General features: G+C 44.3%; 1 protein-coding gene across 2 annotated transcripts in view; it reads right to left on the bottom strand.

The window, feature by feature from the left end:
* hip1rb (huntingtin interacting protein 1 related b) overlaps window positions 1–21080 on the bottom strand; it is a 31026-nt gene that overhangs the window by 1986 nt on the left and 7960 nt on the right. For both annotated transcript variants that reach the window (XM_029124809.2, XM_020052428.3), the window contains exons 2-31: window positions 13952–14015; window positions 13491–13633; window positions 13158–13214; window positions 12872–12952; window positions 12573–12649; window positions 11984–12045; window positions 11067–11207; window positions 10780–10837; window positions 7549–7624; window positions 7134–7304; window positions 6939–6991; window positions 6729–6801; window positions 6171–6354; window positions 5983–6071; window positions 5707–5823; window positions 5480–5581; window positions 4977–5171; window positions 4611–4758; window positions 3561–3647; window positions 3310–3417; window positions 2236–2372; window positions 1916–2026; window positions 1706–1764; window positions 1582–1612; window positions 1406–1468; window positions 1162–1262; window positions 935–1040; window positions 656–779; window positions 496–557; window positions 65–295 (exon numbers count right to left, since the gene is read on the bottom strand). In XM_029124809.2, the coding sequence (XP_028980642.1) occupies window positions 65–295; window positions 496–557; window positions 656–779; window positions 935–1040; window positions 1162–1262; window positions 1406–1468; window positions 1582–1612; window positions 1706–1764; window positions 1916–2026; window positions 2236–2372; window positions 3310–3417; window positions 3561–3647; window positions 4611–4758; window positions 4977–5171; window positions 5480–5581; window positions 5707–5823; window positions 5983–6071; window positions 6171–6354; window positions 6729–6801; window positions 6939–6991; window positions 7134–7304; window positions 7549–7624; window positions 10780–10837; window positions 11067–11207; window positions 11984–12045; window positions 12573–12649; window positions 12872–12952; window positions 13158–13214; window positions 13491–13633; window positions 13952–14015 (3111 nt within the window). The remainder of the gene's footprint in view (window positions 1–64; window positions 296–495; window positions 558–655; window positions 780–934; window positions 1041–1161; window positions 1263–1405; window positions 1469–1581; window positions 1613–1705; window positions 1765–1915; window positions 2027–2235; window positions 2373–3309; window positions 3418–3560; window positions 3648–4610; window positions 4759–4976; window positions 5172–5479; window positions 5582–5706; window positions 5824–5982; window positions 6072–6170; window positions 6355–6728; window positions 6802–6938; window positions 6992–7133; window positions 7305–7548; window positions 7625–10779; window positions 10838–11066; window positions 11208–11983; window positions 12046–12572; window positions 12650–12871; window positions 12953–13157; window positions 13215–13490; window positions 13634–13951; window positions 14016–21080) is intronic.

Below are 21080 nucleotides of genomic sequence, written 5' to 3'. Positions count from 1 at the left end.
TGTAAGTTTTACTTCCGGAAACTATCCTAAACATGAACATTAACCTATCCATTTAGACTGTTACCATATTTTTAGGTGGTAGATTGGGTTTCTGAGCCAAGGCAGGCTTCCTCATGATGCTAGGTTTGGTGGGGTTGGGTGAGGGCGGAGCAACAGAGGTAGGTACGGAGGCCAGGCCATTGTCCTCTGAGAAGTCTGTTGCTGGAACACCTGCTATATCATAGTGCTTCTTCCTGAGCTCTCCCAGACGCAGACGCTCATTACCCAGCTGATTCTCTAGCTCCAACACCTTCACCTGAGATGCACAGACAACAGAAGATGACATTTGCATTGTGACAGACACGGGACCCAGACCCACACGGGACCCAGACCCACACGGGACCCAGACCCACACGGGACCCAGACCCACACGGGACCCAGACCCACACGGGACCCAGACCCACACGGGACCCAGACCCACACGGGACCCAGACCCACACGGGACCCATAACTCACCTGCGACTCCATTTCTTCCATTTTTAACTTGATCAGGGACATTCCGGAGAAGTCCATGGTATCTGTAGCAAAAACAGAAAGGCAGAAAACCAAATCATGAGATCCTAAAGGGTTCACATCATCTGTTTTGTCAGACACACAACCCAGTCCAGACACTTACTCTTATCCTCAAGGTGCTCTTGGCCTGTCTTGGTAGAGGCCACTACACTGGCTGCCATCTCGTTCACGCGGCGAGAAGCCTGCTGCAGAGCTGTCAGTTTCGTACTGTTGCGGTCAGCCTTGACCTAAACAGAGGGAAGGTAAAAAAAATAAAATTATATATATATATATATAGATAGATAGATAGAACAACAAAGGGAAACTAAAGAAACTAGAATTAGCAAACAGATGGGGAAAGGGAGGACAGAAAACAAACAAACCTGCACATCGGTTTTCTCACCTTGGAGGAAGCAACCAGCTGTGCTGTACTGGCAGCGATCTCGTGGGAGCAGACGATGAGCTCTTCATACTTGCCTGTGTGCAGCACCACCTTGTCAGCAGACTCACTGTGGGAGAGACCAGGCGAACAATGCGTCATCGTCGCTGCCGTCCTTTAACGCGGGACATCAGCGTGTGTCTAACACGCCGGGACGACAAGCCAACACAGCCCTGTGATAATGAACTTACACCATCTGTGTAGCCCCCCATCCCACAGCTTTGGAGGCAGAGATGAGACCCTCCGTCCAACGGGAGTTCCTGGCATAGAACTCCTTAATAGTGGCTGCACCCTTGAGTGGGAAAAAGTGACTTCTTAGGACACTCCTCCGGTAAAAACAAAACCTCGACCTGTGCTTGTTGTGTTCTGCACTGGCAACTTTCTACATAGAATATAGTCAACCATACGAATACAATTCAGTTTGGAAGAACGCACCCTCCCTCCCTCGACAATCTCCTTCTGTAGGTCAGTGGACGCCAGGACCAGCAGGTGGATGGCCTAAGGGACACCGTTGGTTTGATGGGAGAAGTAAAAGGCAACATTATTGGGATGCTGATCAAACCCTTTGTAAAGATCAATCAAAACTGCAGGTTCAAAAGCAGCCATCTCACTTTCATCAGGCCTGTGCAGCTGTTCAGGATCCTATGAGAGAAGGAAGAGTTGAAGTAAGGTGAGGAACATGGAAGAAACATTGTTGAAATGTAACGTGCATAAATCAAATATAGCATTACTGACCTTTCATTGACCTCAAGTTTGATCCCAGAGGTGTCCTTTCGTGCCTGATTCATCATTTCCTGTAGGAACAGACAGCAATTAAGACAGACAATAGCCACGGTATAAAAGTAGTATTCATAGAGACATATGGTAGATAGTGAGTGAGAAAGCTGGTGTTGAACTTGTCATTCCTCCCTGCAGTGGCCTGTTATATTTAGCTGTGATCCTCACATCAATTCTGCGCACTGCCTCCTCGATAGCTGCTGATGTGGCTGCCATCTCCTTGTCCACCAGATCTCCTAGCTCATCCTGTCGCACATCCATGCCTTTGGGCCGCAGCTCCTGAAGATTAAAGGAGGTCATGAGATTATGATAAAGAAAAATGGGTAGACAAAAACTTAGTCCAGCCTTGAGTGTCTGTGAAAACAGCAAAAGAGGACATGAGAACTGAACCACTGTGGTGGCTGACGCTACTCAAGTTAGAAATGTACTCTGTTGCCCCCCCTAGCACCCATCTCTGACCACCCGATCTCATATTGTAGCCCCTTTACCTTTCCAAGCATCAGGATCTTTTGGACAACCACACGAATGGAGGCTGGATCAGCCCTCTGTAGCGAGGCCTTGGACTTCAGATCCTTCAAGAACTGCAGACTTTGAGTGGCACAGCCCCTGCAATTCTCTGTCAGACCTGTAACGGTGTGGAAGTGAACAGACACATTCTGGCAATGTTATCAGGGGTTTGATTGGGCCAGGTCCTGCCCCCTACGATACAAAAGAGAGCTAGGCAGATCTGGCATGTTTGACAGCAGAATGGATTTGGCACTTTTAAGTACTAGCATTGAAGGGATCTGAGTGACCAGGCCTCAGGGACAATGTTGACAACTAGAAACAAGTTCATAATCCAGCACATGAGGATTCCAAATACAAAGGACACCCAGATCATTGATCCCATGGCCACCAGACTACAACATTACCTAAGCCTACAACATTAAGTTGACCTGCATAATGTAGTAAATAATACAGGGTTCAAAGTCATTGACAAGTGAAACCCAGGCATTTCAAGAAATGTATTGCAATACTGAAGGACCTCAACTGCTTATATTGTTGTTGACATCAAACCTCTAAGAATAATGCATTTTATATTATAACATACAGTGGCCTTTATATTATTATTACAATGGACATATTAATTGGAGAAACACATGGTGATTTGGGGACTTTGCCTTAATTAGAATGGAGACATCAAATGTATTAGCAGGCTTGCATTTTAACAGACTAGAACAGCACCTGTTTTCTGACAAGTAGCATTTTGATTTCAAATTAAGCAAAAGCTTTAGGCCTTCAAGTTCCCAAAAGAAAAGCTATTCAACTAGAATGTCATCAAATACCTGCCTGACAATTACTGCAGTATATTAAGAGTTTAAGATGTGAGAAGTGCTCCAATGAGTTTACGCTAACATGCCAAAAAGCAAATGTGCCCTACAAAGCGGACCAATATGTTATTAGGTTTATTTCTCGAGGACGTCAATTAAATTTCAGTTAAGCCTCAGCACGGACAAAACTGAGTCTCATTAATTAAAACGCAACAAGACATCTTTCAGACAGGAAAGAAAGAATGTTCTTACGGTCCGCATGGTCGGTGGGAGCCATGTGTGCTGTTGCACTGCCATTGATGATGGTGTCGGCGGTGAGATGGGAGAACTGGGTCAGGGCCCTCAACAGCCCGCCAGCGTCTAGAAACACAGGAAGGAGCGTCATCCCTCAGTGCCAGCAGCAACTCAGCCCTGCTCTGAAACTAACAACTACACGTTTGTGACACGCACACACACACACACACACACACACCTACTACAACTGCCATTTCATGACATCTTACCTCCCATGTTCGTCAGGTACTCAGAGTGACCACTTTTGACCTTGTCAATTGAGCCCAACGTGGCCTCTGCCCGACTGACCAGGTAATCTTTGGTGATGGACAGACAACGATAAAAGTTAAAAAAGCATTTCTGTTGAGTATTATTTCATGCACAAATGATCCCATTACATCATATCACAACTGACTGATTCTTAATTCTACAGGACGACATGAAACCACCACTAGCTACGTCAGTGTGGTCTTGACCTGGGGAACTACGTCAGTGTGGTGTCCGCGTCGACCTGGGGAGCTACGTCAGTGTGGTGTCGGCGTCGACCTGGGGAGCTACGTCAGTGTGGTGTTGACCTGGGGAGCTACGTCAGTGTGGTGTTGACCTGGGGAGCTACGTCAGTGGGGTGTCGACGTCGACTTGGGGAGCTACGTCAGTGTGGTGTCGACGTCGACCTGGGGAGCCACGTCAGTGTGGTGTCGGTGTTCACCTGGGGAGCCACGTCAGTGTGGTGTCGGTGTCGACCTGGGGAGCTACGTCAGTGTGGTGTCGGCGGCGACCTGGGGAGCCACGTCAGTGTGGTGTCGGTGTTGACCTGGGGAGCTACGTCAGTGTGGTGTTGACCTGGGGAGCTATGTCAGTGTGGTGTCGGTGTTGACCTGGGGAGCTACGTCAGTGTGGTGTCGGTGTTGACCTGGGGAGCTACGTCAGTGTGGTGTTGACCTGGGGAGCTACGTCAGTGTGGTGTTGACCTGGGGAGCTACGCTAGTGGGGTGTCAACGTCGACTTGGGGAGCTACGTCAGTGTGGTGTCGGCGGCGACCTGGGGAGCCACGTCAGTGTGGTGTCGGTGTTGACCTGGGGAGCTACGTCAGTGTGGTGTTGACCTGGGGAGCTATGTCAGTGTGGTGTCGGCGTTGACCTGGGGAGCTACGTCAGTGTGGTGTCGGCGTTGACCTGGGGAGCTACGTCAGTGTGGTGTCGGTGTTGACCTGGGGAGCTACGTCAGTGTGGTGTCGGTGTTGACCTGGGGAGCTACGTCAGTGTGGTGTCGGTGTTGACCTGGGGAGCTGGTGCATCGGATGTGCAGGGGGTCATCCAGCTTGGCAACAGCATCCTGGATGATGCTCTCAGCCTCAGAGACGGTTCCTTGCAGCAGGGTGAACTGCTCATCCAGCAACTTCTGCTTCAACTGCTCCTCACGGCTAGACTACGCACACATAGACACGCACAGGCACGCACAGGCACGCACATGCACGCAGAGGCGCATGCACAGGAACAGAAAGCGAAAGGGAAGAAGAGATATCATCTGATACCTAGCAGGTTTATTTCAAGTTGAGCAACCTGGGATGACCTGACAAAAGACTAAACTAAAATAAGCCTGTCATTAGAATTGTGCTGTTATGCGTGTGCGCTGTCCTGACTGACCTTCTCCTTCAGCTTGCCCTGTAGCTCTCCCAGCTCCTTGGTGCTCCTCTCTCTCTCCTGCTGCAGGGATGATTGCTGCAGCTGTGCAGCCTGGCGCAGGGAGGACAGCTCCGCCTCCTTATCACTCACAGAACGCATCAGACGCTCCTTCTCTGCCTGCAGCGCTGACATGGAGCTGGTCAGCTGTTCCCCCACCTGGGAGAGTGGATGTGATGGAGGAAGAAGGGGACATGGCAGATCAAACGCAGCACTTACATCCACGTTAAGGAAAAGGCCTTTGTGATGTTCGTGACTTCCATATATGTCATCACATTTCTTTTCCTTGGTCACACAGTGTCGGTACCTCTGGGCTTCCCAGACAATTACGATTTGCATGGTAGGAAAATGTGGCGACTCTTTATTTTGCTTTGCATAAAGTTGAATCAGATACACCACAAAGACAGCCATTACTTGGGTGAGGCAATCGACTCATTGGTTGAATATATACAGCATCATCGCCTTACCTTCTCATTGCTGTGTAGAGTGCCTTTGACACGTTCCAGCTCTGCCCTCTTCTCTTCAAACTCCCGTTTGAGCTTCAGTATTTCAAACTTCTGCTCTTCAACCTGCAACAACCAAAAAGACACTAACATTGAATCCTATGGATCAATAAACATATAGCGGTTGAAGATAACATCAATGGGAAAGATTACATAAGTGGTCCTGGATCACTATTGCCAATAACACTAACCTTCATGTCCGCATCTTGTTTGATGCGCTCCACCTCAAACGCTAGCTGTTGCTTGGTCCTCTCCACCTCCTCTTGGGTCTGCTGGGTGACTGACAGCATCTTCACTGTGTCTGCACTCTGCCAGTACAGTGTCACATGCACACTTTGATTAAAACTTGATTAACACTAAGGAAATATACAGGCTGAGGTAATTCTATAGATCAATGAAACAAACAAAACAAAAAACAAAAATCACAGCACTACACAAAGACGCGTGATGTTCCTCAAAAACCGTACCCTCCTCAGCAGTTCCGCATGGCTAGACACCAGCTCAGTGTGCTTCTCCTTTAACTTATTGTAGCGCTGCTCTGTGACCTGGGCTCTCTCTGAAAGTCAGGGAGAAAGATGTTAGTGGGGGGGGGGGGGGGGGGGGGGGGGGGTTCTGTTGAAGAGAAGTCACACAGTTAGCGAGTGCCCTTTCTTACGCTCTGCCTCTCCAAAACTGGCCTGCAGGCTCTCGTGCTCAGCATTACGGCGGCGTGTGGCCTCCAACTCCATGCGCAACTGCTCGTTCTCCACTAGGGCACGCTGTTTCTGCACTCGCTGTTCTTCTAGCTCCGCCTCCAGACTGTTGATCTGGGACTTGAGCTGGGTGATGTAGCGTTGGGCCTGGAGGAGGGAGGAGACAGGCAGTCAGTCATCGTAGTAAACCTCCCCTGTGTAAACTATCTACTACCACAGCAGGTCACCATGCCAACATGATCATATTTATTCTCGCATTGGTGAGTTTTGAAACAGGCCAAATGAAATTTCCAGGTCAACTTTACACTCCGTTCTTTGGTTCTTCTCTGACAACAAGACAGATGTAATTTCCCATTCTGAGACCAGCTGCCACATTCCACAAGATCACTCCTTGTATCCACCCAACACATAACCTAAACTCCTCTTGCAATAACACACTATCACTGTTTGTTTTTAAATAACAATAATTAAAGCAATTTTTTGGGGTCTAGTTGTGGGAAGCATTTCATGAACAACTGTACCTCTCCTTTGACCCTTTCCAGCTCTAACCTCAACAGCTCCAAGTCCCGCTTGAGGGTCTCAATTTGGATTTCCCTGTAGACAGCAGAAAACCGTTAGAACAAACACACCACCACTCTCTCAGTAAACAACAAGAACAACGACTGACATATCTATTAGTTAAAAAACTATTAGGCCTCCATCAGTTTCAAGGCAAAACACAAATGACTAACCGGTCGTCAAAACCACCGTTGGCAGGTCCAAAGGTCTGATCAAATATGTCAAACTGCAACACAATAATAATAATCAGGTCAGAGAAGATTCATTCATTCTAAGTCGGCATTTGTTATACCTTTCTGTTAAATGGGTCTTTGCTACAGAATGTGGTCCCTGTTTGTGCAGACTCACACATGCCTTATGAGTCGTACCTTTGCTTGTGGCACCGCCATGGTGGCTGCGGGGATCTCGCTGACATCGATCAGTGGTTCAGGGTCATCGTCGTCATCATCCTGCTGCTCAGGCTCATCTTCGTCCGGGATGACGACCACCGGCCTTGCGTGCTTGGCCAAGGAGGCCGCATGCAGGAAGTTAGGAGGTGACTGGGAATAAAACCACCATAAAATTGGGAATTGAAATAATACACTTGCCAAGAACCTTCTATATTTTACAAATGCACAAAATTGTATTTACAATGTAGATCCATTTATTCAAATATGACTGGTTTGGTCCTCTGACCAGAATGGATGCCATTAGCACCCCGTTTTAGAGCTTTTGAGAGATTATAAAATAGCCCCTCTAGTTATTGGGAACACCTACAGTGTCTATCCACTTCTATATGCTTACATCTGGCAGCTTAGGGATCTGGATGAGTCTCTTGAAGTACTGCATGTCCCTGGCTTTGTTGAAAAAGGTCTTGAGGCTGTAAGGCAAAACATTTCCACCACTAATTTGAATGATGCTTCTAAAATCTATAACATGTTTTGTATATTAAATACATGAAACAGAAGGAATATGTTAAGGAGAAAATGAAACGTAATAAACTAACGGATATGAAAAAACAAGCACATTTTCTGCTGTCCATGCTGATTGTTGTAATGTCACCTGGTACTGCCAGAACTGCACATATGGTTACGGAAACAAGAACATGTCCACATCGGACAGACTCTGGCAATTCTTTTGATGATAGAGCAGTAGCAAAACAAGAAACCCACGACAGAATAAACAGGAATACCGACAGGGAAGGAGTTGCTGTATCATTTTAAAGCATCCACAGTGGGTTCTCCAACAACTGGATATTCCAGTTTAGTGATAAATAGAAAGACAGCCTGTGAGGCCTTTGGTGAACTTTCGATTATAGGCATTACCAGTGACACATTCTCCCTTGTCTCCACCATGCCATTTACCAGATTGGATGAACAGTTCAGATCTTTAAGTAAATTTGGCCGATGATATATTTACGTCTGCTATGTTAGGTGAATTTAAGATAATCAAATGTTTAATATAGTGGTTGGAAGTTCAGCTGCCTCATCTAAAACCTCTTTTGGGATTTTGCTATTAGCCACCAAGTGCTAACAGCCAATTTGTAAATACTATATATGCAATGTGCCTAATACTATTTTCTGGTTGACACGACTATAAACTGATTTTAATCAAGCAGCCTTCTCAGAAGGGCTGTCCTATATCATCAATGTGCATTCATGTAATTTTTAACAACACTTCAGAACTTTGTTCTTATGTGAACATAATAAGGGCTACATTTCAAGTACAGCTAAAGTTACAAAGGCTGGTATATATAGTACAAGACATGATCATTTTAAAAAAAGCAGCAACTCCTCAGCAGGTTCGGAAGAGGAAAAGATCAAATCTTGCCAAAAGTTTCAGCAAAATGACATCACTCGCTCAACAAGGAAGTATGCTCTGGAACATAAATATGATGAGGAGATAATATCTACAATTGAGATGGCGTAACGAAACATGGCGGGGGGACATGTATCAACTGAAGGCACCACTTGTTAGTGTGCTGCATTTAGAGCTTGGCTATTTGACTACTCTAAAGAGCTAAGTATGCCATCTGTTTGATGTATTGCTGTCTAGTACTACTAGTTACAATCACTTAAGCTGGACTACTTAGAGCAGAAATGACTTATCTGTGAACTGGTTCAACAATTTTGTCACTGTTTCACAACCCCAAATTCACTGCCATGCTTAAAGGGGAGTGTTTTGACCTCTCTCGGGCTGCTCACCATTAGTATTTAAGCCACCTAGTTCCTTTAACAGCAGCTCAAGGGGCATCTTGTCAAGCAGTAGTTTTGTCACCCAATGTAAAGATTATAAAATAAATGTAATTGTATGCTTTCAGCCCTGAATTATTTTTCATTCCTGTTCCCTTTTCTCCATGTTCAACCAACGTCTGCCTATAATTCATTTTCACTCCTTTCTTCTCACGACCTCCCCTGTTTCCAGTCACCTCCAAATCATCGAACAGCCAATGCGTTTGACCTGTTCTCTACAAGATGCTGGCTATGGACCAAACCCACTGCTAACCCAGGTCTCCCATGACCACTTTGTCTCCCTTTCACTCTAATCCAACTCTACACTCTCCTTCCCTACCCAGATGGTAATGCATTATCACAAAACTCGTTGTCTACCCCCAACTGTTCCCTCCTCTCCCATCTGCCAAAATGATTCTCCCTTGTGTTTCCTGAGTCAGACTATTTCCCCATCCTCTGCCCTATTTCCACATCTTATCACTAACTTTCCCAGTGTCGGACACGGTTCCTCGCAGTGTTCTCCGGGGCTTGGTTCCAGGCCCTGTCCTCTTCTCTCTGTGATACCCTCACTTGGTCTGGATTTTGCTGTCCCCCACCCTCCGATAACTCTGCATGTCTGGCTGAGATCTTTGCTTGGCAACTGTAGCTTAACTTTGACAAGACAAGCTGCACTTCATCCAGGGAAATGTCCATCACAGTTGAGAACTCAGTGGGAAAACCTTGCTGCGACCTTAAACAACACATTGTTTAGTGCAAACATCAAGCAGATGACTTGCTTGTGCAGGTTGATGCTCTAAAACATAACTTTTAGCCCTGAACTAGCTCACCTCGTTCAACAGGTAAGGGCTTGTTAATTAGTTAAGTTGATTCAGGTGTGCTAGCTCTAGGATACATCTAATTGATGGAATGGAAGGGGATCCCCAGGAGAGGGTTGAAGATCTATGCTCTAAAACATTCGTAGGTCACAACCTCACTTCACACAGGAGGCTACACAGGCACTGATCCAGGCATTTGCCATCTTACATCTGGACTACCCCAAGTCCCTGTTATAGGGGGGGGGGGCTCCTGGCATGTTCCACCAAACCCCTACACCCACCTGGTGTTCAGCCTTCAAGTTCTCCCATGACAACCTGTTTCTGCATATATATTTTCCCCAGGCCCCATGTTAAGGTAGCTCAATCTGCCCAGTCAAAACTCTTCTCCCCTTGCACCTTAATGTTGAAAGCAGCTTCCTCGACTAGGACAGCAGATGGCAATTTTCAGGAACTGTAGGACCCTACCATGTCAAAGAATACCTAAAATAATCACTTTGCTGATATCTGCTTCATTCAGTTGGATGTAATTATTCAACCGAGTTGCGTGGTTGTTTTACCTAGCCATCATAAAAAGCATGCACAACCGTTCTTAGTCCTTCTGGATTAGGGCCGCTACATTACTAAAATGTGAATGTATAATGAGACACAGCAGCCCTCTGATATACATGTTTTGGTATATTCATACTTCAGTCCTTTTTAAAACATTTACTTTTAATACAGTTCTGTCTCGGAGTTGCTCTGGTCTACTACTGTTGTTTTGTCACGCTTCGTGATTTGTGCGGACCCAGGGAAAGGTAGGCTGCATTTGCAACAGGTGATGAGGATCCTTTCCATTCTCAACATCACAGGCCATTGTTTGACAGAGACAACAGGAATATGCTGGGTGGAAGCTGGGTGGTAGGGAGAAACAGGCTCAGAGTAACCCAGGCCAGGGAGAAGCCTCCCTCCCTCCCTCCCTGACCAGCAGCCTGCAGCGATAGGTGACTCACCTGTGGAACTGGTCGTGGAAACGATCACGGTGTCCTTGCAGGGTGTCTGGTGGGAGACCTGAATAACAGGACATGTAAGAGACAAAGTCACGAAAAAAGGTTTTTGTAACCCAAACATAGTTTACAGCAAGAAGAAATACGAAACTACTTCAATGTAACCTGCATGATGTATCACTATAAACATTCTGCTTTTAAATCTCAAATATTTTCTCTCACATGTTACATTTTAATTGAAGAAAAAAAAAGATCATGCAGTTCAGAAGATGCTTTCATGAGGGCAAACATACAGGCGTGTAGTTTGAAAAGCAGCTTGACTGAGAAGTGGTAGAGGTGACTGCAGTCCTGGATGACCTGAATGAGGGGTGCCAGACGACACTGGCCAGACGTCATCGTAGAGATGGTACTGGAGGTATTAAGCTGCCGGATCACTGCAGATCACAGAACAACAAACCAAAACATGTGGTGGGTAGGAAACATACAATGCAAACAGAACAGATCCACACAAACAAACATGGCCTCAGAAGGCAGGATTCGGTATTTGTGGCTTGAGTGAAACACTTTTCTCTGTCACGGGCACAGTCGATGGCCTCAACATTCCTGAGTCAACACAACTTGAGTAGGTGGAAAACAGTTCTCAGCATATCTACTGTAGCACTAGTGTGGGAACATGTGTAATAGCACAAGCTGCCAGGTTTCCTGACTGCAAGACGCCCAAATTAGTTAGTGAGAAAGGCAGCCAGGGTTGTTTACAGTTGCAGGGTTTGTTTATGGTTGTTCAGGGTGAAATGCTGTGGTGACATCCCACAGGGCGGGGAGGTGGATGATGCCAATCAGAAGAAGGAAAATGTTCTCCAATTACAAAACATCTATAAACTATTTATAGGAATATGCCCTATTCATACTAAGAGGAGCCCTAATTACAATTAGCAAACTAAATGTTTTACAAATGTGCTTAATTTACACTATCTAAGCATCTCTCGAACATGTTTACTAATGTTCTAATCTAAAGTTCTAATCTAAAGTTAGGCAATTAAGTCGCACCCTCAACAGCTCACCAGACTTTATTTCACTGGCTGCTATTCTGTCCTTATTTTATTTCAGGCACACGCTGTTAATGGAAACAGACAACTGCCCTGTAGCTTAGGTTTCCCATCCTTTCAGAGGTGAAAGTAGGATCTGTAAGGGAGATGTAGGGGATTCTCACCTGTCTCCGCTAGCCTCAGCTCTGTATCCAGGTAATCAAATACTTCCACAGTGACCTGGAACCTGCAGGAGTGAATTTCGATAGGCTTCTTAGTAACACAAGGCTTATTATTTTTTTATGAAAGAGCAGCAGGATCGCTCCTCAGCCCCCACAGTTCTCCACCTCTACTTAATGGGCAACTAACTAGTATAAAGGCGTCCTTGGAAGAAAAGCACATGTAATGTAATCACAAGCTATGCCAATCAAATGTATACCAAGTCGTACAATGTCCATGTATGACTGAAAATCTTTCTCCGTCAATATCCCCAAATATTTGGCTGACCAATCCATGACCATCGCTTCTTCAAAATGAACAGTAATGAGCCAATTGGCACCGCCCAAAGGACTCCCAGACACAGTTGGTAAACCTACACCAGGACAGGAATCTGGGTCGCAATGACGCAGCTACACTGCAATACACTGACTCTGACTTCTGCAGCACCAGTAGGTCCTTGATGTATGGCACTCTGATAACTCAATAGCAGGAGGGCACAGTCAGTGCCAGTTATGTGTGGAGACTAGAGAGCCAAAAACAGAGCAGAGCACTTACACATTATTGACATCCGTTCCCGCGACACGCTCCAAAACCTCATCTGTCACCTCTAGGTTGCATCGGATTTCAGAATGCTGCCCAGATGGCAAAAGAATGGCAAGTGAACCAACAATTCCTCTAACAAGAACGGGACAACAGTGGGAATATTTCATGATAAATAATACTGATCTTGAGCTCACACTTAATGACACATTGTTTGTTCAACTTGGAGTCATTTTCTAAAAGTACTGGTGATTAGTCAATGTACCGTCTTCATCCAAAATGCATTCAACCAACAAGATAGAGGTTGCCCTCACCTTCACATGAAACTCCATCTTGGTGCAGAGCATCTTTGCGTACAATGCCACCAGCTGTCCATATCTATCGTGAAGGTTGCCCTGAAATCAAGGATTGAAAACAACAAGCTTTAAATAACCAAGAAAATGGAATTCTCTCACCTCCCACTGTACCCTTTCCTTACTAACCACCCAGTCTTATCTGCAGCAGACAGGGATCAAGTCATTTCCTGCATGAGGAGGGAAGTGGGGTTTGAAAAGAGCGACTCCTGCATGTTTGTCTGAACAGCACCATCTCCACACTCACCCACAGTTGCCCGGTCTCAACTATGTTACTGTGATGTCTCATGCAGTCTTGGAGGCTCTGGAGGGCAAAAGGGAGAGAAATCATGTAAATCCAGTCGCAGGACTAAATCCAAGTAAACAATATTCAACAAGTATACAATTTCATCATTACACTAATACAACCGGGATAATAAGACCAAATAAGGCCACAGAGGTCAGCATAAAACCAGCAGGATTAACATACTGTCTGCAGTATTAATGTAGACTAACATGTAAGGCCTGCTAACACTTCAAACCCTCCGTGTCCTGGCTCTGAAAGGTTTTATTGTATGTACAGAGCGGAAAACAGCATTACATTATGGTGGCCGTCCCGTAGCACTTTGTGCAGCACGTGGCAGAACTTCCAGCTGAGGATGGAGCTGCTGGACAGGGGGAGGCCCAATGCGTAAGACCAAAAGGTGAAGGCCCCCTTCTCTCTGTGGGTCCCCAGAATGATCCCTGTATGGGTGTCAAGGAAGAGCCAAGCAAAAAAAATACCAAGTCCCTATCTCACACAAATCCTGGGGCAGAGCAGAAGATCATGTGAGGATGTATAACCTACAGGGAGGCAGTGGCAAATGTCATCCCTAAAAAGCCATTTGTTTGCAGAACAACACACGGTTACATGGTACATTATATCAAACAAGGTTGGGATTCTACAGTACATGCATTTAACTAAGTCCCAAATGGTAAGAAACAGCCCAGTTATTCAATGAACTTTGAAGCACAATCACAAAAGGTTTCCTGTTTCCAGTTTGGGGTTGAACTGAAGGATACGGCGTGCATGTTTCTCCTTCAAAGGAGCCTCAGCAGAGTTGATGGCTTTGCTGATGCTGCTGAGCTGGAAGAGAGAGGATTGTTGCCCGTTAGTAACCATTTTATCTAACCTTTATTTTAAGGAGTCTTATATACTGACACCAAAATCTCTAACAGATGAACCCTGAAATATAGAATTACTAAAATAAATGTCTATTAAATACAAAATTCATCTGTAAAAATATCTGCTTTTTAAACTGCCACAGAAGCACCAAAACATCCCATAATACATTAAATACATTTGCTGATAAGCTGTAAGGAAATGTTAAACAGATTTCTCAAACTCCAATTTCCAGAGTTATCCATCTCGGAGACATGATTTGGTAACTCAAAAAAATAAAAAAACAGTTGGTCAAAAAGCATTCAAGATGCAGCTAGTAAATATGTTTTCAGGGCCATTGCCTGTTTCTGATAGCATTTTTAACATTTCACATTTTAGTAATTAAGCTGACACTCTTATCCAATGCGTAAGACGGTACTGAGTGCATCCATTTTCATTATGGTCAGCCGTGGGAATTCAACCCACAATTCTGGCGTTGCATGCACCATGCTCTACCAGCTAAGCTACACTGAGCAGGAAGATTTCTCATTGGTTTCAAAGAAATGCATTACTTTGGCTCAAATATTCATAGGACTTTAGTTCATTTAGGAGCTGAGGGTTGAAATTTCACAGCCTCTCATGTGGCACAATGTCACCAAGTCTCAGGAAAGAGGTACAGTTAAGTCTGGAAATAATTGGACACTGACACAGGTTTTGTTATTTTGGCTGTCCACCTAAAGGCTGCAAAAAAATTCATCAGAGAAATAGCAGGAACATTAGGAGTGGCAAAATCAACAGTTTGTTACATTCTGAGAAAGAAAAGAACGCACAGGTGATCTCTGCAACACAAAAAGGCCTGGACGCCCACAGAAGACAACAATGATGGACGATTGTAGTATCCTTTCCATGACAAAGCAAAACCCCTTCACAACATCCAGCCAAGTGAAAAACTCTCTCCAGGAGGTAGGCATATCATTATTTACGTCTAATATAAAGAGAAGACTTCACAAGGGCAAATACAGAGGGTTCACCACAAGGTGCAAACCATTCATAAGCCTCAAGAATAGAAACGCCAGATTTTGCCAAAAAACATTTTATAAAGCCAGCCCAGGTCTGGAACAGCATTCCTTGGACAGATGAAACTTAGATCAACCTGACCCAGAATGATGGGAAGAAAAAGGTATGGAGAACGATTGGAACTGCTCATGATCCAAAGTATACCACATCATCTGTAAAACACAGTGGAGGCAGTGTGATGGCATGGGCATGCATGGCTTCCAATGGCACTAGCGTTTACTGATGATGTGACAGAAGACAGAAACAGCCAGATGAATTCTGAAGTGTATAGGGATATATTGTCTGCTCAAATTCAGCCAAATTCAGCAAAGTTGATTGGACAGCGCTTCACTTTACAGATGACCCAAAACATACTGCAAAAGCAACCCAGAGTCTTTTAAGGCAAAGTGGAATACTCTGCAATGGCCAAGTCTATCACATGATCTCAACCCAAGCTCATTTGATTGTGTTAATTTGTCAAATTACATTTGAGCCCCTGAAATAAAGGGACTGTGTATGAAAATGGTTGCAATTCCTAAACGTTCCATACGATAATTTCATTCAACCCCTTGAATTAAAGCTGAATGTCTGCACTTCAATTGCATCTCGGTTGTTTCATTTCAAATCCACTGTGGTGGTGAACAGAGCCAAAATTATGAAAATTGTGTCAGATTGTGACCAAATATTTCCAGACCTAACTGTATATAGGCTATGGTCAGGGGTTGCAATGTCATGGGATTTCACATTACTGATAAGGAAGTCATTAGGCAGCCATCAGGAAGAAGTGGATTCAAGAATAGACATTACAAGAACATGAGAATGGATTGAGAACCCTGGGAGTAATTCTTCAAAATGAGTTTCTCTTCATGTTGTAACATCAGAGGATTGGGCTTTCGGGGAGGTCACGAGTCAACCCAAAACAGATCTCTGAAAACTGGGTACCTTGTCATGTTCCAATGTGCCCCATGTCTTCAAAATCTGTCATTTCCATACGGCTTATATACTACTTCTATATTATACTCATAAATAACATATTACGCATCCAGCCCGAAATGGTATGTTTAAAATGTTGGTATATTATTCGAAAAAAGTCCCAAAACTGTTTGCAGTATTTAAGGTGTCTTGCATTACGCATAAAAAAAATTATAAGTATAACCGCGATTTCAGATATTCAAAAGCAACATTAGGAGTACCAACACTTCAGCAGAAAACCCCCCAGGAATGCTCCCAACCACGCTCAGAAACGTACCCATCATCAGACAAAGAGTAGTAAAACAATACTCCTTATAAACCAGTGAGTGGACACTAGTTATACTCAGATAATTTACCAATGCCTGTCCATTGCTCAGAATGGGAATGAATACCCAGTTGATCAGTGTTGTCAGGGTGCCAGTCTAGTTGTTCTGTAGTGAGCCAGGTCTGGCTCTTTTCTCCCATGGATGATGGGATACGGTTAGTGGTGTCACAATATACCAGTACTGACAATAACAGTGATATTTAAAAAATGAAATACTGATATCATGTTAATAATACACAGACTATAATATTGTATTCACTAGGTGAAACTGAAGTTGTACCTCTTCCAAAAAACCCTCTTGGTTTTTCGATACCTTATGTCACCTATAGACAAACGATGCATGTGCTTAAACAAGGAGACTGGACCTATATATTAGAGTTTGAATTTACCCCTTTTGGTAGCCTATTCACTAGGTGAAAATGTTTTGTATTTTTCCAAAAACTCCTCTCGGTGTTAGGCTTGGTGGATGTTTTGTTTATCAGTTAATCTGGTTTTCTTTTCACTATCCATTAAGTGTAATTGTTCTTTTTGTACGCTTTTATTTTTTATTTGTACAGGTATGGTAACAGACTCCACCTCCATACACACATATTTTGAGGGTAATTAATTTGCCCCAAAAAAATGAAAAAAAATACATTAAACAAAGTTGAAGATGAATTTGACTGATATCATTTTTTCAGATTTTCTATAGATACTGCGATATCATCGTTACGTTGAATTCTTTTGGCCATGATAATCATGTAGTGATAATCTGCTATGGTGACAGTTATAGAAACATTTGTTAGAAGGTGGGGCCAGTCCCCTGCTGCTGGCAGATGGGTGTGTAGGCCAAGTGTTGCATCCTGTGGCTGAAGAGTGTACTGTATATGTCTCTGTATATGTCCCTTCTGCGTAGCGTGTTGGTTGGCACTGAGGCAGAAGAACGTTCTGGACAAGACCTACCCAGAAGTCCAGATCTTTGCAGGGTCCAACTCCAGCACTGTTGGATTGAGCTAGTCTGTGCTGCCTGCTGATTCTAGCAGTACTGGATTGAACTACACTGGTCTGTGCCGCTGGTCTTCAACCACCGGCTTGGTCCTAGCTGGCATCCTTTAAATTCTTGGTAAAAACCCCTTCAAGTAGCTTGACTGAAACAAAGTCCTCTGGACATGCAAATAGCTGGTAAATAACAGCAAATCAAAACGCTCTCACATTTTCTGAGTAAATACTGCAGTTACAATGGACTTGTGTCCAGTGAGTCACAGCTCTCCCTGCACTGTCACGTAGGTCACTTCAGTCAGGCTAGTATGTGAGAGCCTGTCAATTAGGATCTAAGCTACACCATTTAGGGATATTAACCAAAATCATTTGTCTACTCGCTTTTAGATCATTAACATTAAATTAATAATTACTATTAAAACAGTTAAGCTTTTAACTTAAACATATTTATCTTTTCCACTGTTGCTTTATCTTCTGTATGGTTGGCAGTAATGTACAAACATTACATTATCACTTCACTTCAACCGGTTATGCACAGATCTAAAAAAGGGGTGCTATAAGAAAGCTTGTGTATTTCAAATAGATGTATACTAAACTGAAGAGTGACTACCTTTTACATTTAAAATCCATACTGGTATTTACAAAGGACCGTTTAAATGACCGTTTATTCATTTATTTCTTTGTTTCGGTTTTATTATTTCAGGGAAACGCCGCATTTTCAATGTCTGTCGCATGTTTGTCTACAATATCCTTACACAGTATAACCCGATGACCCTGGAGAGAAACAGTGATAGGTTGTGCTCACCAGACACAGTGATCAGCAAGTATTCCTAGCAGTTGACAAGGCAGCTCTTGGGATTTGGTTTTAATTACGTCAGCAACAGCACAGAGGGAGTTGAGGGAGTAGGCTTTCTAAAACAACATACTGATGTAGTGTGTATTGAAATGCAAGACCAAAGACAATCTCTACTGCATGTACTGAGAGCATAGCAGAGCATTGTACATTTTGGAAAGACTCATGTAACAAAGGTTAATAAACTCCCAATTATCTGGTTACTTTCCATTTGTCGTGAGCAATGTGGACAGAACAAGCCACTAGGCTTTGTTCCATTTTAACGTGTCAGAGATGTTTCACAGAAATGTTGGTTAATACTGCCGTGGGGACTGCTCAGGCAACTGAAGGGAACTTGCAGTAAAGTTACTGGAACCGTTCAGAGACTAAATGTGCTTTGTGGCATGGCACATAAGCCTGCTAGAAGTATCCGTGAGGGGGTAAACTTCCTACTAAGGTTAAGCAGCAAAATGACAATATATTTAAATGATGCTCAATTGGTATCAAGGGACCTAATGTGTGCCAGGAAAACATTTCCTACACCACTACACCAGTGACCCCAGCATGTCCCATTGACACCAGGCAGGATGACCATGGATGGTTCTAATGCCAAACCCTGACTGACGCCAACAGGACCCAGGACTCATCAGACCAGGCAATGTTTTTTTCTAATCCCGAAGCCCAATGGAGCCACTTCTTGATTGTTGCTGATAATAGTGGAAGCCAGTGTGGTCGTCTACACTGAATAACCGTCTGAGACCAAATGCCTTTCTACACGGCATCGTTTTAAGTTTCGGTTTACTTAACTTAAGCTTTTTATCTCCTTATTTTGTTATTTGTTTTTTGTGGGTTTAAATTTTACGTCTTTTATTTGTGTATGTGGAGCGAATTGTGTTGCGTCTGTGTGTGGAAAGGTGCTAAATAAATAAAGCTTGACTGATTGAGCCATTATTTACCTTCTTGTGGCCGCACGTTATCATGGAAGAGTCCTCCCTTTTCCTTCTAACTCTCTGTTTTGCCCACAGAATTGCCACTGACTGGATTTATTTTGTTGAGCCGTTCTCTGTAAACCCCATTGACATTGTGAAGCGTGAAAAGCCCAGAACTGCAGCCATTTCTGTAGTGCCCAAACCGGTGTCCTTGGTACGGACAATCATACAGTCTCTGAAGTGAACCTTTACGCCCACCTTAACGTCTCAAACAGTAACTGAATACCTTGATGCAGGTCTGTTCGCTGTCTATTGCAAGTTTCAGCCACATAATTCACTGTCCTTAGAAACAATCCATTTGTGTGAAAGTTAAGGATTAACAAGGAAAAGACATGCATAATACACATACTAAGAGTTGATTATCTACATGTTCACAAAACACTGTCTGAGGGCATATTCCCTTGTTATTATACTGTTATAACATGTTATACTGGTGACAATGACAATTGAATAAGGAGACGATGTCATCCACAACATGGGAGACATTGACTCCATTGTGGTCCCTTCAGGCACGTGGACCAACAGGTAGAACAGGTCCATGTGAATAGAAAGAGGGAGGGAGACATTCAGCCCAGTCTCAACACTTTCCTCAAAGCTTGCGTTTGTACCTGCATGCATTCAGTAAATGGGTTTGGCCAGTAACTGATAACGACAGAATTTGTAACTGCTGAAGATAAGAGAATGCTTCAAATCCAAAACATGAAAATCAACCATTCTTGTCTAATCCAACCTCAGTCTAACCTGTCCTGATATAACTAATGCAATTGTGAACAGAAATGGCTAAAAAAGCTATTCTGACTGAAAAATTTACTGTAGACCCACTGAAGATAGACAAATTTCAATGAATATATACATTTTCATTATTTCACATATTCCCTACTCATATAAGGGCACCAAACTATGAATACCACAACATTCCTCACCACATGAACACGGAAGCAGTGGCAATCGAATCTGAATCTGATATCAACACCCACACCCCCTGTGGCCCGAGACTGGCAGACATACAATATGTATAGAACACAGAAGGTGGAAAGGACAAGATGTTGATTCTAGAGCATGCTTTTCTATTTCATTCCAATTCATTGCATAACTGACTAATCCAGCTCGCAGATTCTCTCTCGCCCTACTTCCCTCTCAATAACCCACTACAGGAAGACACACACGCACACTATTCACTCTCGCCGTCTTCAGTCACATGCATTTAATACATCAGCATTACAGATGGTCTTTTCCTACAGTAGATCTTATTGTGCACACAGTAAGTGCATAACACAATCTAACCCCCCCCCCCCCCCCCCAAAGAGATAGGATTGGGAACCTTCCTGGTGAAATTAGCCAGAAATCCCACAAATGCATAAAGACCGCATTTAGTTATTGAAACTGTGGAGCTACCACAGACCACAACCCAGAAACCCCCCTCTATCAAAACACTCACAGTCGCTAAACAAAGCACAGAGGGGCTACTGTGTGCCTAACGCTACCACTTTGAGCGCGGGGAAAGTTGGAGGCTGAGGGAGAGAGGAGTGAAGACAGGAGTGTCCTCGTTAATGAGGACCCCTCCTTGTGAGGCTAGTGCTAGCCCCCTGGCTTATAGGGAGTCAGAGCAAGTGACGGGTTGGAGGACTTCATGACAATGAGGGGTTTGTGGGAGGACGAAGGCCCGTCAGCTGGGCTAGAAGACTGGGTTGGAAGGGGACCCCGCTCTGGCACGGACGGCCTGGCACAGAGGCCTCGACAGATGGCCACAGAGCAGCATGGCCGCCGGGAGGCTTCATAATACATTCAGAATGACTGTCACTCAAAGAGAGAGCAAGACGGACGAGAAGTCAAGTGCACAGAGGAACTGCGAGTAAAAAAGGGAGGCGAGAGGGAGAACGGAAGCAAGGGGGAGGGAA

This window comes from Esox lucius, chromosome 13 (assembly GCF_011004845.1).
Source record: "Esox lucius isolate fEsoLuc1 chromosome 13, fEsoLuc1.pri, whole genome shotgun sequence".
In the NCBI taxonomy this organism is placed as follows: Eukaryota; Metazoa; Chordata; class Actinopteri; order Esociformes; family Esocidae; genus Esox; species Esox lucius.
Note: the sequence above shows the minus strand (reverse complement) of the source record. Positions and strands in the feature narration are given on the sequence as shown.